This window comes from Nipponia nippon, unplaced genomic scaffold (assembly GCF_047370975.1).
Source record: "Nipponia nippon isolate SJK-2023a ecotype South Korea unplaced genomic scaffold, ASM4737097v1 scaffold_5, whole genome shotgun sequence".
Classification (NCBI taxonomy): Eukaryota; Metazoa; Chordata; class Aves; order Pelecaniformes; family Threskiornithidae; genus Nipponia; species Nipponia nippon.
Window position 1 is genome coordinate 66,323,694 of NW_028262369.1, and position 12,090 is coordinate 66,335,783.

The 12,090-nt window shown below is 39.4% G+C and overlaps 1 protein-coding gene across 3 annotated transcripts in view; it reads left to right on the forward strand.

Moving 5' to 3' along the window:
* The window catches only part of MYO1B (myosin IB), a 114,702-nt gene that overhangs the window by 73,984 nt on the left and 28,628 nt on the right, over positions 1-12,090 (forward strand). For all 3 annotated transcript variants that reach the window (XM_087732574.1, XM_087732575.1, XM_087732576.1), the window contains exon 14: positions 11,189-11,293. In XM_087732574.1, coding sequence (XP_087588700.1) covers positions 11,189-11,293 — 105 coding nt within the window. The remainder of the gene's footprint in view (positions 1-11,188; positions 11,294-12,090) is intronic.

The following is a 12,090-nucleotide window of genomic DNA, read 5'->3' on the forward strand; positions in this document are numbered from 1 at the left end:
ATGCTTGAAAAAGAAACCTGATTGGTTTAGTTTTCTAGAGGTAGCTAGTACAGTTACTGGTATTGGGACTGCCTGGCAGTACTGTAATTCAAAGGGTGAATGATAGAGAAACAATCCATTGGAAAATCCTGAATCAGCTGTATTTCCCGTACCACCCGCTTAGCCATCCCTGTGTTTCCAGACAGGTTAGTTTTATAATCGGAAACTGCTGACTTATTCTCAATTGAATCAAAAGCAAAGATATTCTTTCAACGCAAAACACAATTAATTTTCTATGCAGCTCTAGTTGGAACAAAAGAGGATGTTATGTCATAATCCTTAAATTGAGTAAAGTAATTCTGTAATGAACACTGTATAGGCAAAGTGTAACTGGTGGTGTGGTTGCTTGAATGAATGTCATGTAGTAAGGTCAATTAAGAGGATGCTTCCCAATTATGTCTAGTTTTGTAACAAATGATCGAATCTCACAAAAATTATTAAAGATATTGAGAAAATGCTTACAAAATTATTGTTGAGAATTTAAGTAACCACTTCACAGAAAATATATTGTTTAAAGTTAATTATATTAAAACAATCAATAAATGAATGAAATTTTAACACGGTACAATACCATAACTCAAGGAAAATTCAATAATGTCTTAAGATTTATAGCATAGAAGGTGTAGTGGAATTTGGAGTGTTTTGCTGTGTGGTACGTTTGTAAACACAATGGCTAAACATTCAAAATATTAGCTGAGGTGTAGCTAATGGAAGTAACTCTATCCATCTAATTACACATTACTTAAAACGTCTGACTAAACATGTGCAGTTCCCTTTTGAACCGAATTCTTAAGTCAGATTTTGATTTTCATGTCTGTTCCTGCAGGTTAGAACTAACATGATCTCTACAAAAAATGTTTTTTGGCAAAAAAGTATTTGAAAGACTTCTTCATCTGTAAACTTGTGCATTTTAAACTTGTAAGCTCTTTGATATGCTGAAGGTAAAAAGGCCTACTTTAATCATGTTTCTACTCAGGAGGCAGATAGGTTTATCATTAGTGCATGTTCTTTGACCTAAAGTGTCCTTGTACCTTGGAGACAGAACATATCAAACACAGAAGGTGTAGTAGGAGTTTTTTATATACATGGTAAATATTTACACATGAAGTTTAATACTATTGAAATAAGTAGCAAGACAGGTGTTTACTGAAGGGTGATTTTTTTTTTTTTCCCCTTTAGTATTACGCTTACCCATCAGGATCGCTGAAAGAATAAACTAATGATATTCTAGTTTACCTGTTTTGTGCTAAGATTCTCACTTAAAAGTTATTGGAATACATTATAGAATAGTCTTCTTCCACTTCAAAAATATTGGTTTGCTACAGATTTTTGAGGTTTTTGTTTTGTTTCGTAGTAGGCAGGGCAGACAATATTTCTTCAGCCTTATTCTTCTTTAGAATGATTCCTTAGATCATCCTACAATTCCTCCTGTAAGAAGAGTAAAGAAATCCAGATTTACCATTCTGAAAGATCCTACACTTCGCCTTCTGATGACAATAGCAGTTTTGTTCTATTATATGCAAATTGAGGCTTATATAAATGAAATTTTTTTCATCTATTTCTACAATTTTCTGTAATTTAAGCTGAAGTTAACTTACAAAGTAACTGGAGGTTTCTTGAAACTTATCAAAGGAAAGATACTGGAGTATTGATAATGCTGGCATATACTCTTTGGGATTTGGTTTCCGCTAGTATTTTAATCAAACACAAACCCCATTTTTCAGACAAACCCAAAAGCTATCCAAGAAAGCAGATTTAAGGACTTGGCTCTCCAAAAATTCAGATTAGGGAATTTAAATCTGTCGATAATCCTCAGCCTCTGTGGGTTTGGCAGATGTCAACAGCAAGCTTGGCTAAACAATCCACAAAGTAGGTGCTGTGAAGCTGTGTTTATTTTTGAATCCTACCATGCCCTTTGTGGTAAGCTGTACGCTGGGACTGAAGGTTTTGAAAGCAAAATGCTGAAATTTTGGGGGTGTCTGTGTGAATTGTCTATGGGCAAGGATTTAGGGACTAGGATTACTGTGAAAATGCAGGCTACAGAACCAGGTTGGTTGTGTAACGCTGCTGGAGCTTGAGCAATGGATTGAAGCCCGACACTAATTGCTCCATGTATATTTATCCACATTTTTGAGCGGCTGCATGTGTAGTCAGTCTGCAGTTTAGCCTGTGATTTGAGATGGGGTAGGGATGATGGTTGGTGACACTGAGAATTTCAGAACCAGCTCAACTGCAGACTTCCTGGGGTAGGTTTAGGGCTGGTCCTGTTTTATTCCGTGTTTGATTCTGTATTTTTGGGCAGAAGTGGTTTTCGCAGCTCTACAAAGTGTTGGGGTAGGGTTGTGGAAGGGGTGGGGTTTATGAAAAAGAAATGAAGGCTGTAGAAGGCAGATGACTGAGGGCCTGGCAGGTTTCAACAGAGATGAGCAAAAGATTCATTCTGTTCGGTTTGGACGTTTAATTTTGTCGTGTACATTTCCTGTGTAGACGAGGACTGGGGTACGTAAAAATGAATGTCATGGAGCAAGTGTGAATATTTCATCCTGCCTAGCCATCAGAGATAAAAATGTCTGTCTGTGCTAGCTGGCTTAAAAGCTTTATTCTGAATTTTCAGGCGCCACTATGTAGCTGGTCCATACGACAAAGCTAATGATTTGGAGTGCAGTTTTATGAAAGTTAAGGCTGCCAAACAAGGCTTATTCTTGAAATTTGCCAGGCCCTGAAAAGGCAGTTTCAGAGTGTGAATGCTTGCTGCTCGATCCCTTGGCAGAGCAGTTTATTCCACGTATGGGATACTTCCTGATGAGAAGCAGGGATGTGCTGAGGATAGAGCTGCAAAAGTAAATGCTGCAGAAAGAGAGGGACTGTTTCCATTTGCCCCTCAGACATCTGCTAAGGTTGACCTGAGGTGATGTGAATGCCTTGTCTTTGGGGACAGCCTCTGACCAACTCCTTTTGCGCCAAGTACACAAGAACATGCAAAGACATGGCAGCATCCATCACAGTCTGTGTAAAACTCAGCAGTAAATAAAAATACCACAAACAAAAGAGCCAAACAAGCCACCCAGTGGTAAAACCAGGTCCATTTCTCACAGTCTGTGATGCACTTTGATAGTGCTTCTGTTTGTTTAGAGCAATAAGCTCATTTCTTGTGTGTAGAAGTCCCTTGTGGTGATGGAAAGAAGTTTGGTCATATTGCATGTACTACGTAAACTGTCATCTGGGCGTTTGTAAAATGCCAATATCTTGATTGAGGGAATCTGTTAGAAATATAAAGAATGCAGTTTCATTATATTAGCATGTTCATAGTTGTGCTAATTATCTGTTTTTAGAGGGAGGTAATCAAATAAGGAGGGAGTAAACATTGAAAATACCTTTCTGAGATGTTTAAGGCATGAAAAAATTGGGGAGGTATTTCCACTTTTACCATAAACCTGTACGACAGCTTGGTCCAGTTGCTGAATAGTTGCTTTGCCTTTCTCTCTCCTGTTCATTACGTGAAGGAAATTACAGTTGCAGAGCATGCTGAGCTCTGACACATTGCTGCTGGCCCAGAGACTTCCCCCTCCTTCCCCCTCAAGGATGATTTTACTGGAGAAGGATCTAGTTATTTGCTAGAAAAATTACTTATTAGAGAGAAAAAAAGCAGACAGAGAAAGTTGGCTTATCAGGATCTTCTTTTATCTTAGGTTTTTTTTTTTTTTTATTCTTTTAGGCTCTGGGGACCCTTTCTTCATGTCTTGGCTTTGACTCTTAACTCAGCCATGGATATCTGTTGTTTTGGTAGTTGCCTTAATCTCCAACCTATAATTTCCAGCCACCTTTTCTAGGCACTCTACCTTGCAACAGATTTCCTCTTCAAAATTGTTCAGCCCTTTTCTGATGCCCATCAGCGTATTATGTACTGGCAAGCGGCGTGTACCCGGCCCTCTATTCAATCCTATCGCACAGGGCAAAGCCCAGTCTAGTGTGAAAGAGGATAACTGAATTTTTAATCTATAATTGATCAACTCAGTGTTAGGGCCAGTCCTGTTCAATATCTTCATTGATGATCTGGATGAGGGGATTGAGTGCACCCTCAGTAAGTTTGCAGATGACACCAAGTTGGGTGGAAGTGTCGACCTGCTGGAGGGCAAGAAGGCCCTACAGAGGGACCTGGACAGACTGGATCAATGGGCCGGGGCCAACTGTATGAGGTTCAACAAGGCTAAGTGCTGGGTCCTGCACTTGGGTCACAACAGCCCCATGCAACGCTACAGGCTGGGGGAGGAGTGGCTGGAGAGCTGCCTGGCAGAAAAGGACCTGGGGATGTTGGTTGACAGCCACCTGAACATGAGCCAGCAGTGTGCCCAGGTGGCCAAGAGGGCCAGTGGCATCCTGGCTTGTATCAGGAATAGTGTGGTCAGCAGGACCAGGGAGGTGATAATAGTGCCCCTGTACTCGGCACTGGTGAGGCCGCACCTCGAGTACTGTGTTCAGTTTTGGGCCCCTCACTACAAGAAGGACATTGAGGTGCTGGAGCGTGTCCAGAGAAGGGCAACGAAGTTGGTGAAGGGTCTACAGCACAAGTCTTATGAGGAGCGACTGAAGGAACTGGGGTTGTTTAGCCTGGAGAAGAGGAGGCTGAGGGGAGACCTTATTGCTCTCTACAACTACCTGAAAGGAGGTTGTAGTGAGGTGGGGGTCAGTCTCTTCTCCCTAGTAACAAGTGACAGGACGAGAGGAAATGGCCTCAAGCTGCGCCAGGGGAGTTTTAGGTTGGATATTAGGAAAAACTTCACCAAAAGCGTAGTCAGGCACTGGAAAGGGCTGCCCAGGGAAGTGGTTGAGTCTCTGTCCCGGAGGTATTTGAAAGATGGGTAGACGTGGTGCTTGAGGACATGGTTTAGTGGTGGACTTGGCAGTGGTAGGTTAACGGTTGGACTCGATGATCTTAAGGGTCTTTTCCAACCTTAACAATTCTATGATTCTATGAACTACATCTGCTGGCAAGTGTTAAGAAAGAGGGGAGCTTTACAGAGAGGGACCCTTGGCTGGATTCCTAGGTGCTATGGAGATTTTAAAATACAGTTAAAGCAATAATTGCCTTAAGTGCTAGAATGCTCAGAAGCAGAGGTGTATCCCAGAAAGTTAATCACCATTTAATTAATCGCATCATAATTTAAGTATTTAGAGAGGCTTATTTTGCAAAATGCAGGTTTATGAATTAAATCCCATTGGCTGGCTGTTTTCAACAGAAGAAATTTGAAATGCTGGAGCAAATATACACAAATACTCTGCTTCAGGTTGTGAGAATAATGTTTTGCCCTAGAGCAGCTGTTCTTAGTAGAGGAATGGATATGATTATATAGAAGGTTCTTGCCTATTTGTAATTCCTGTTGTTCCAGGACTGTAATTTATCAGATTGAGTTGTTTGAGGTGATTGTACCTGGGTTTCCCTGCGGATCACACATGCAATGTGTGCACTGGATTCACTGTAGTTTCTTGCCCTTTTAACTCCAAATTTGGTTTAGACCTGTGTGTCCAGACACCACAGGTGAGAGCAAGATGGATTTCGGAGTGCCCGGTTCTCTACCAGTGTCAGTAGCATGAGTAAGGACTGAAGCTGGTTCTGCTATGCAAATATGGAAAATGGATAATCCCTGAAGCTTCGGCATGTATCTTTCTTGCTTCCATTAGATACACTGAAACATAGTTTGATTACATATACGTGGAATATTTGTAGTAAAATGATATGCTTCTCTGGTTCTTTGCCTATAGAGATATTTACACAAAAGCACAGAGCTTATTCTAGTTTTCATAAGATATTTTTCAATTAAGTTTGATTACTCGAGTGTTTGTATATGTAAACAGAAAAGTAAGGGACAAATATTGATAACATATCTTCACTAATTTTGCAAAATTGTTATAAGTGGGTCACATGTACCTCATTGCTTTCTAAGATAAAAATAGTGTCTTTTTTCCTTTTCTTTAAATGCACTTTCTCCATTTTGCTGATTTTCATTTTCTAGCATTTATATTTCTTAGTTTCATCTCATAAACTCTTATGCTTCTGTAGACATACATAAAAATCCCTATCCCCAGACACCACAGTAGGATATAAATTAAATTTGCTGGTTGGTTTCACCATTCATTCCACCATTCATCTCAGTGAAGCGCGTATGTTAGTCTTTTATCATCATTACTTTTGCCACCTGGCTTTTTCTCTAGGAGCCTCAGTAGTAGTCTAGGCACGCCTGATGGAACTACCTGGGATCACCTCCCTGTGTTAGGGGGATGGTCAGAGACTTCTGATGCCCAGAGCTGCATTGATGTTGAAAAAAGTTGCTTTCTGGGGCCGTATGTGTTAGGGCAAAAACATCAATCTCTGTATGTCTTTCCCCCCACCCCCCATATTGATCAAAAAGTTCATTTTAATAGCATTAGTTCTGTTGATTTCAACAGTCTCGTGACTTGAAATGTTTAGGTTTTGTTTTAAATTATGCTTTTCCTTTAAATTCTTCTCATGTATTTTTTAGCTGTGTGTGTTCGTATAAGGTATTTGAAAAGATGTTGCTCAACACCTTTTTGTTAGTGTGGTTGTAGACTGAGCAATACATAGATTTTTGAATTGGCTCTCAACAAGAACTAGTGCGATGAAAGATTAAGAAGGAAGAGGAAATATTGAGAAACACCTTGTATAGGTGTGATACTGATGATATATCTGACTCTGTAGATTTGGATCAACAACATATGCTTGATTTGGGGGAAACAGTGAAGTGGAGAGGACACAAGAAAATGGGACACTTAAACTAGGACTTTATTAGGCAGGTGGAATTTATTCCTACCTAGTAGTATGGAAAAGTACCTAGTTTTCAGTTTTAAGTAGGTATCTTAGTTGCCTCAGTGTCTCTGGAATCACTGGAATAGGGGTACTCAAAAGTTAATTTGAATTTTCTATGGGGAGGGAAGGTTAGAAAGTAGCTGGTTTTCATAGGAAAATGTTCTCTTTTAGATATTTTGTGTTTGTAAATCTAATGCATCAGCATATGAAGACATTTCTGCCTGAGACCAGTAAGAGACTTTTAGCCCTTTTTTTTCTTTTTGAAAAAAATATTTTTATCTTGTCTGTTCGCTATTGGTATTTTACTGGTACAACAGCATATAAGGTCAGGAACGTCCATATATGTTTTTTCAGATGATTCCATGATATGCATGACTGGAATCTTCCAAAGAAGAAATTAGGTAAAATATAAAGGAACAAAAAATATTTTCCTTAGACTTTCAAGCATCTGTATGTAATTAATGTAATAGCAGTGGTTCAAAACTAGAACTTTTTACCTTTTCATGGTTGACTCTAACAACCTGAGCGAGTACAACATCGTAATCTGCTTGTGTATATAAGCACTGTATTTTTGCATGGAGCAGAATTTTTTAGAGTTCAAAAACTTGCTATTCATGAAATGCCACCCTGATACCCAATAGTTTGAAGACTGATAAAGAATAAAGCTGTATGAGCAAGACACCATTATTTGTAAAGTGAAAAACATGGTGAAGTAGGCTTTGATTTTTGTCAGTGAATTTTTCTACTTGTCTAAATTTATTGTTTCACCTGATAAAAGATTGAGAGGATAAGCTGTGGGTGGTTGGTTGATCTGTATCTATAAATTTGACATTACTTTAAGCCTATCACAGGTGACATTCTGTTTCCCAGCACCTTTAATTTAATTTGAGAGACTGAGTGGTTTTTTCTTCCCCAAAGGTTATATTTTGTGTTCCACAGTGATTTCAATTGGATAGTTTGAAATGCTGCTATAAAAATGCATGGATTGAAGTGATGCTCTCAGCATTAAAGTAGCAGAATTACAGCCTGCAAGAGAAGCTGACACTTTGAGAAGTGCTGGTCTTAAATATTTTTTTCCTAAAATATCCTAAAGAATATTTGAATTTACTAACTGTTCCTGAAATTTTGGGTCTGAGCGTGCTGCTTCTGTGTTGGTCAAAACCCTTTCTATTGCTTAATGTATATGGGACAGTGTAAGGAGCAAGTACAGTCTCTGACGGCTGGGTCCTTCCAGCCCATTTCTCCTGAACAGATTTAGTGATGTGCTATCACTGATACTAGCCATTCTCTATTGCTTTCTAAAAAACAGTGTCAGAAGTCCTTTAGATCCTTTCTGTCATACTAATTTCTAGGAGGCTTCATTAAAATATTGGGGGACAATTCATTTGTGAGCACTCATCTATGCTTTGTGAAGCTCTCACATGATGAAAAATTATAGGTATACAATAAGGGAGAATATATTCACAAGCTCTATTGCCTTACTCAGATTTGCCCAGAGATAAACATTCTAACTGTTTTTTCATACAGTATTTCTTAAAATCTGTAAAAGGAAATGCAGATTTCTGAGGTGTATTTAATTTACAGAATGTCTTCTGGTCTGTTCGGAGTTAAGTGTTTGGAGAATTTCAGTAATTCCAAACATCTTTCCTCATTTTCTTTGCTGTAATTAACTTAGCCTTTTGCTCTGTATCACACATAAAGAACAAAATTGCCACTGCTCCTCAATGACTTTTTTCCTGGAGTAGCAATTTTCAGTGGCTTGGCAATGTCAAATAGAATTTCATAGCTTAAAGTGAGTGATTTGTGAAGAACTCTGTGGATTTTGGTTTGCATTTCTTTGGGAAACCATAAATATCACAGATACATTGCAAATCAGGAAAGCATCTAGCAATTACCCTAATATATTTTTAATGACCTTTTGGTTAGATGGTTTAGCAGGATTTGCAGTTCAGTTTCCATCCTCTTTTGAAGACGAAGACTGTGTATAATATGTGAGTGAAAAGTCCTGCAGTCCTTGTAATCAGAATATCATGGAGAAACAATCTTTCTGCATTGGGTGGCATGTGCCCGGCAGGAGGATGCAGTGTGTTTTACCCTTCCTCTTTGCCAAGGTGATGTGTCAGTTGGGGTCCTTTTACTTCAGACTCAATATATCTAAAGTGATGGCCTTATCTGAATGTGTCACATAAACTTTTACTCGTTCTTCCTCCAGTACTCCCTCTTCCCTCCCCTATTCTCCCCTCCCTTTACTGAGATGTGTCTACCAAATGTCGTATATATGGCTTTTTGAGACAAAAAAAACGCATGGTGATTTAGAGATGTGGCAATGCAAGAATGCTGTTCTGATGTGCCTCAATCCCTTGGTTTGTTTGATAATCTTTGGATAATACCTAAAGATACACTCATCTACAAAGAAGTAATACATAATACAAAGAAGTAATACATAATATTTATGTAGTACTTCACATTTTCAGTGACATACAAATATGAGTCTGATAAAAAGACTGATGTACTTGGTACGCCAAATAAATGCTAATAGATATACTACGTAGATATATACATAGATATATTACATTCTGTGTTGTTATGGAAGTTGCATAAGTACTGACTGCAGTTTATGTAATTTCTTTTTGCAACAGAATGCAGTAAGTATGACTCGTTTGCAGTGCTGATTTTGATGCATGCCCAATTTTATCTCTCTCATCTAGAGCTATGCAAGTTTTGCAATCTCTGATTGATAATTGCAGTTGGTGTGAGGGGCAGAGTTTGATGTGGCTGAGAAAGTTTGGTGATCAGCTATGATTTTGCTTTACCTAAAATTAAAATGATAAAAGTAATCTGTGCTACCGCAATATTTTCTAATCTGCTTGTGTGTTCTTAATCTCATTTTAGCAACCAGATCCTTAATTTAAAACATTTAAATGATTGCAGTTGCCCTGTCATAAAAATTGTATCACCATAATTTGAGCTTCGCAGGTATTGTATAGCAGACTTATTTGATAGCGTAAAAAGGCATAGTGGTTTATTCTGCAAATTTTCAGGCTTCCTAAATAACCAAAGTGTTCTTGATGACTAGTAATTAAGAAGGGGGAAAAAAAAAAAGGATGAGGGGGAGGGAACCCCACAACCACAAAGCTGAGAAGAGGCAACCAGCAGCAGATATCCAAAATTACTCTTGATTGCAGTTATTTCTGCAGATACATGTATAGAATTCTTGCAATATTAGTGACTTTTTCAAGCACTGGGAAAAAAAAAACCAATGAAGCTGCTGTTCCCTTTTCTTTGAAAGTGGCCTTTTAAACTGGTCCTCAGAATGGGCACCTGGCCTCCAAACTGCACTCATTTCAGATAATGGAGATGAAGTGGTGAACCACAGCTTTTATGCTGCAGTCCTGGCCCTGGTGACATTAGCAGAAAAGCTTCAGTTGACTTGAGTGTGAGGGCTTTACCTGTGGTATTTAGGGGCTTGCAGTGGCCATCGTTTCCGATGCTGACCCGTGTCCTTCTGGAAGCCTGTTGCTGTAATGTCACAGCCCTGCTCCTGCAGCAGTGCTGCCATGCAGCCGTGATGGAGTAGGCTGCCATGGCTGCAGTCGCTGAGCAGCCTTCCCGCTGCCCACCCCTGCTTCCAGGGTCTGCTCTGTTTCCTGGTCCCTTCTGCAAAGGGTTACACGCATGCTTGCTCCCTAACCCAGTTTTATACGAGTTATCCTTTAAAAGGATTTTTGGTTGATAAAGTTCTTTCGATTCCCATCATTTCAGGGGGCAATTACATGAGCAGTTTGTTGGCAGGGAGGAGGTGGGTTGACCTCTGGAGCCAATAATCTCTTAACCCAGGCTTAGCTGCAACCAGAACAGCAGCCTGGGCCTCGGTCTGTTGTGAAATAGGATACTTTATTTGCTACTGAGTGATCCTAGTTGGAAAAGAGCTAATGCTACCATCATCATTTCATTTATCAGAACCTGCAGGAGACTACGTTCTACACATGGGGACAGATTAGTGCAGGCAAAACTATTGTTGTTTATTCCTTGACACCACAGGCTCAAGGAATGACTTGTCCCAAGGAATCGATACAGAGGCATCATGAATATAAACCTACAGAGTTTTTGTCCCTCCCAATGGAGAAAGCCTCAGGGAAGGATTTGGTCTAAAATTTCCAAACTAATCTCATTCTCAATAAAATATTACTCAAACCGTCACATCACAAAACTGGAAGGAGTAGTTAATAAAGCAGCTTGTTGACTTGCAGCTGCTGCAGTAACTTACTCCAGCTGAGTTCCAGGGTGTTTACACAATAGCAAATGCAAACATGTTTTATCTGACAGGACAACAGCTTTGAGCAATTCATTATCAACTACTGTAATGAGAAGTTGCAGCAGATCTTCATTGAACTTACCCTCAAAGAAGAGCAGGAGGAATACATCCGAGAGGTAATACTTGAATGGATCTTTCCTTATCCTCTCTTCCCGTTGTCCCTGTAAAGATACTTAGGCATGCATACTGGATCCCCTTTTCAGGGAACGGAGTCACTTTTTGACCACAGGCCTGGCATGGAGCATGTTTGTGTAGGACTGTGTGGTGGTTACATTAAACAAAAAAAGTCGGTTTTGGTTTTGTTTCACATTATGAGTTGTCCAGGTATAAACCAGACCCAGCTCTCATTCATTGGCAACAATGACTGGCAGTTCTGAGCAAGGGCTAATTAATTTATTAGAAGACTAATATTGCTTTCTGGTGTTAGTGCCATTACCCTACAGCCTGTGTTTTGGATTACACAGTAGCGTCTGGGATACACCCCAACACCGGCCACAGCTAATCCTGTTTCAAAAGGGAATTGGGTGGGTAAAACAATAGCATGCAAGATGAAAGAAACTACAGATAGATTTTGGGTTCTAGTTTTCTTTCAGTTAAGTATTGAAGGGAGCTCTGTGAGCTTTATGGGTAAATTTAAGATGTGCTTTGGAGCCCGGACTCCGGTGTTTGATGTTATTCAGTGAGTGAACATCAAGTTAAAGTTTTAATAGGTTTTAGCAGTACTCCCCATGATATACAGAGCTCAGGCAAAATACCAGCTCACAGCTGCAGAAACTGGCATACGCTGTCTGTACTCAAATTAGATGATAGCATTTTGCTGTATAAACATTTTTAAAAATTAAATAAAGTTCCTGCCTTATAATCCTGAGGATAATATGAAGTTTGGGCATGTCTTTTTTCTTTTTGCATTCAG